The sequence below is a fragment of the Cyanistes caeruleus genome, chromosome 1 (assembly GCF_971803275.1).
Source record: "Cyanistes caeruleus chromosome 1, bCyaCae1.hap1.1, whole genome shotgun sequence".
Classification (NCBI taxonomy): domain Eukaryota; kingdom Metazoa; phylum Chordata; class Aves; order Passeriformes; family Paridae; genus Cyanistes; species Cyanistes caeruleus.
The window spans coordinates 136,372,407-136,375,523 of NC_141701.1; the positions used below are offsets into that span (position 1 = coordinate 136,372,407).

Consider the following 3,117-nt stretch of genomic DNA (forward strand, 5'->3'; position numbering starts at 1 on the left):
ATTTACTTCCATGTTTGTAGGCAAGGAGTGAGGAAGAGGAGGCATACATGTTATAATTAGCTCATGCCAGAATTAATGCTGCTGACTGCAGAGATGCAGAGCACTTTTCTCAAGAAGCAGCAAAGAAACAGGAGGAGCTAGAGATCTGTGTGTAGCCACTGGTGTACACACTGATTTGATCTCATTGCAGTTATGGATGTGGTGAGATAGCTCCCGTGACTGGAATGTTGCCATGAAGGGCCACAGGCTGTTTAGGAGAGAGACCAGGAAGGTGCAGTGGTGGAGTCACCCTTGATGTGAGGTAACACTTGGAGCACACTGAGCTCTGCCCTGGTGGGGATAAAAGGGCGGGTTAGTAAGGGTGACACAATGATGGGTGTTTGCCACAGGCCTGGTCAGGAGGGAATGGATGAAGCCTTCTACAGGCAGCTGGAAGCAGCCACACAGTCACAGGCCCTGGTTCTTGGAGTCCTTAACTGTCCTGACATCTTCTGGAGAAACAAAACAGCGAAGCACAAGCAGTGCAGGGGGTTCCCGGAAAGCAGTGATGACAATTTCCTCTCACAGGTAGTGGAGGATCCCACAAGGAATGCTGAGCTGCCCAAGCTTATACTAACAAACAGGGAAGGCCTTGTTGGACATGTGAAGGTTGGAGCAGCCTTGGCTGCAGTGGCCATGGGATTGTAGAGTTCAGTATTGAAGGAAGAGGTAGCAGGCCAGAGAGCACAATTACAAACAGGGACTCCAGGAAAGCTAACTTTAGCATCTTTAGGGATATTCTTGGAAGAATCTCATGGGAGAAGGCCCTGAAGGGAAGAGGGGTCCAAGAGAGGTGGTCAAAATTCAAGGATCATTTCTTCCAGGCTCAAGGACAATGCATCCCAAAGACACTTTCTTGATGCTAGTCTTACTAACTGCAATTATTTGAAATTTCAAAAGTACTTATCGTCCGTGGACAGCATTCAAAGAAGCACTATGAAGACTGTCAACAGGGAGGTTTCCACTGTCAAACCTCTGTGGCAGCTCCAGAAAGAAAACAAAATACCATTTTCATGTTTCAGGCAAAATGTACTCTACCTAATTTCCCTGTCACTACACTGATGTATTTTCACTTTTTTTTATGTTCTTAGGCAGTGGCATTAGTTTACACATTTACTATGTCTGTCCTTTTATTTTTCTGCTTATTAAAGGCTGAAACAAATAATGCCAGTGCACCCAGCCTGAAACAACCATTGCTGAGGCCACAGAAAGTCCAGAGTAAGAGGACATCACTGCAGCCTCCTCCTCCACCTGAAAGGCGTTCATCTGCTATTTCTGCTTCACCAGTTCTGCCCTCCAAAGTGAAACGAGACAGTGGCATTTTCCTAACAGATCCAGAGAGCTTTCCAGCACCACCACCTACACTGAAGGTTGATTTTCCTCCACCACCACCACCTGATTTCTGTGAACCACCTCCTGATTTTGTGCCACCACCACCACCAGTCTCCAGCAGCAGCAATGGAGATGTGCCATTACCCCCTCCACCTCCACCTGTCTCCAGTAAGCCACCACCACCTCCAGCGAAGAAACCTGTACCACTTCCTCCAAAAAGGCTGGAAAGCACAGGACAAGATGGAGAGCCACAGTCAGTGGGGCCACCTCTGATGGCAGGGGGAGGCAAGCAAGCCGATTTCATGTCTGACCTAATGAAGGCTCTTGAGAAGAAAAGGGGTAACAACTCCTGAACTCTGGGAATGGGTAGACTTTAAGACATAGCTGGTTTTGTGAGGCATCACAGAAGGTCATGCTGGATCAGGCTTCTCCAGGAGGAATTCTCCTTCAGAGTTCCTCTTGGGGTGGGGGGGTGTCTTGAGAAGGTGGGGCACCCTTTGTCTCCCACTTTGTCCCTATAACCTGCTCTTTTCCTCCCTACACCTCACCATCCCCTGCTCTTAATTCCAATTCCACCACCAGGCCAAGTTAAGAATTAGCTGGAGTCTTGCTTCCCTCCACAAGGACAGACAGGGATGGTGGAGCAGCACTCTGGAGCCAGCCATTTCAGAAAGTGAAATGCATCTACTCTGGCTGCCTTTTCAGTAGAAATGGAGTTAAAGGAAAAATACAATGTCCTCATGCAAATTTTGAGAAGTGGGAAGGAAGATCCTTTTTCACAGAATTGCCCTTAAAAGTACTTCATCAGAAAACTTCCAGCTATGGGGGATTTTCTTCCAATACAAAGATTCTTTTAATTTTATTTTTTTAAATAGTAGGTCTTAAAAATTAAAACCTCAGCTAGATTATTGGGAGATGCAAGTTAGGGCCAGGACCATTTCCAGACAGTGTCACTCCAAATGTTACACATTCCTGTTTCTATATACAATTCAGTCATACCTGTCAGCATTCACAATTGCTGCTTTGAAATCTCGTTTATTTGGTTGCCTTAGACAAAGAAAAATATTTTATTTTGAAATCATATATGCTTCCATGGTAAGAAGAGATTTTTTTTCTGTTGGTTAACATTTGTCTTCAAACTGTACCTAGAAATGATCTGTCTTGTGAAAGGCTTTGTAATTATCTTGTATCTGATAGGAATGTCTCCTCCTCCATTTGTTCTCCCCATTTAATTCTCCACTGTTCGTTTAGGAAGCATTCATTGTTAGCTCTTAAATAAAAATAGCTTCTATTTTATATCTGTACAAAGTGTCACAGTTAATGAACAGCCTTTTTCTGGCAATTTGAACTTCAAATATTTTAAAGAATTTTTGCCTATACCTTCTAGACTTTGTTTTTATTTTTTCTGGTCTTCTCATGCACACTTGACCTTCTAAGATATCAGCAGTATATCTCTGTATTTTGAATGATAAAAAAGCAAAGTGTGTGGTCTAAATAAATAAATACATGAAAGCAGCTGACAGAGCAGGGGACGAGCCTGCTGTTTTTGTCAGAATGGATTGCTAGATCCAGAAGTGGTGAAAGACAAGCTGCTGGCAGTGCCACAGTCTGTGTTTTGGGTCATCTCTAGTCTTATTTGTGGTTTAAGGTTGGTTTGGCAATACTTAGATATCTGCATAACAAGATCAGCAGAAATAAGAAAGCTGTAACCATGTCTTTATAAAGAAACTTTCCCTTTGAAATTAC

At 43.8% G+C, this 3,117-nt stretch overlaps 1 protein-coding gene across 1 annotated transcript in view; it reads left to right on the top strand.

Moving 5' to 3' along the window:
- APBB1IP (amyloid beta precursor protein binding family B member 1 interacting protein) overlaps positions 1-2,893 on the top strand; it is a 64,208-nt gene extending 61,315 nt beyond the window's left edge. The window contains exon 14 of the mRNA XM_086861639.1: positions 1,191-2,893. Coding sequence (XP_086717765.1) covers positions 1,191-1,724 — 534 coding nt within the window. The 3' untranslated portion in view covers positions 1,725-2,893. The remainder of the gene's footprint in view (positions 1-1,190) is intronic.
- The last annotated feature ends 224 nt before the right edge of the window (positions 2,894-3,117 follow it).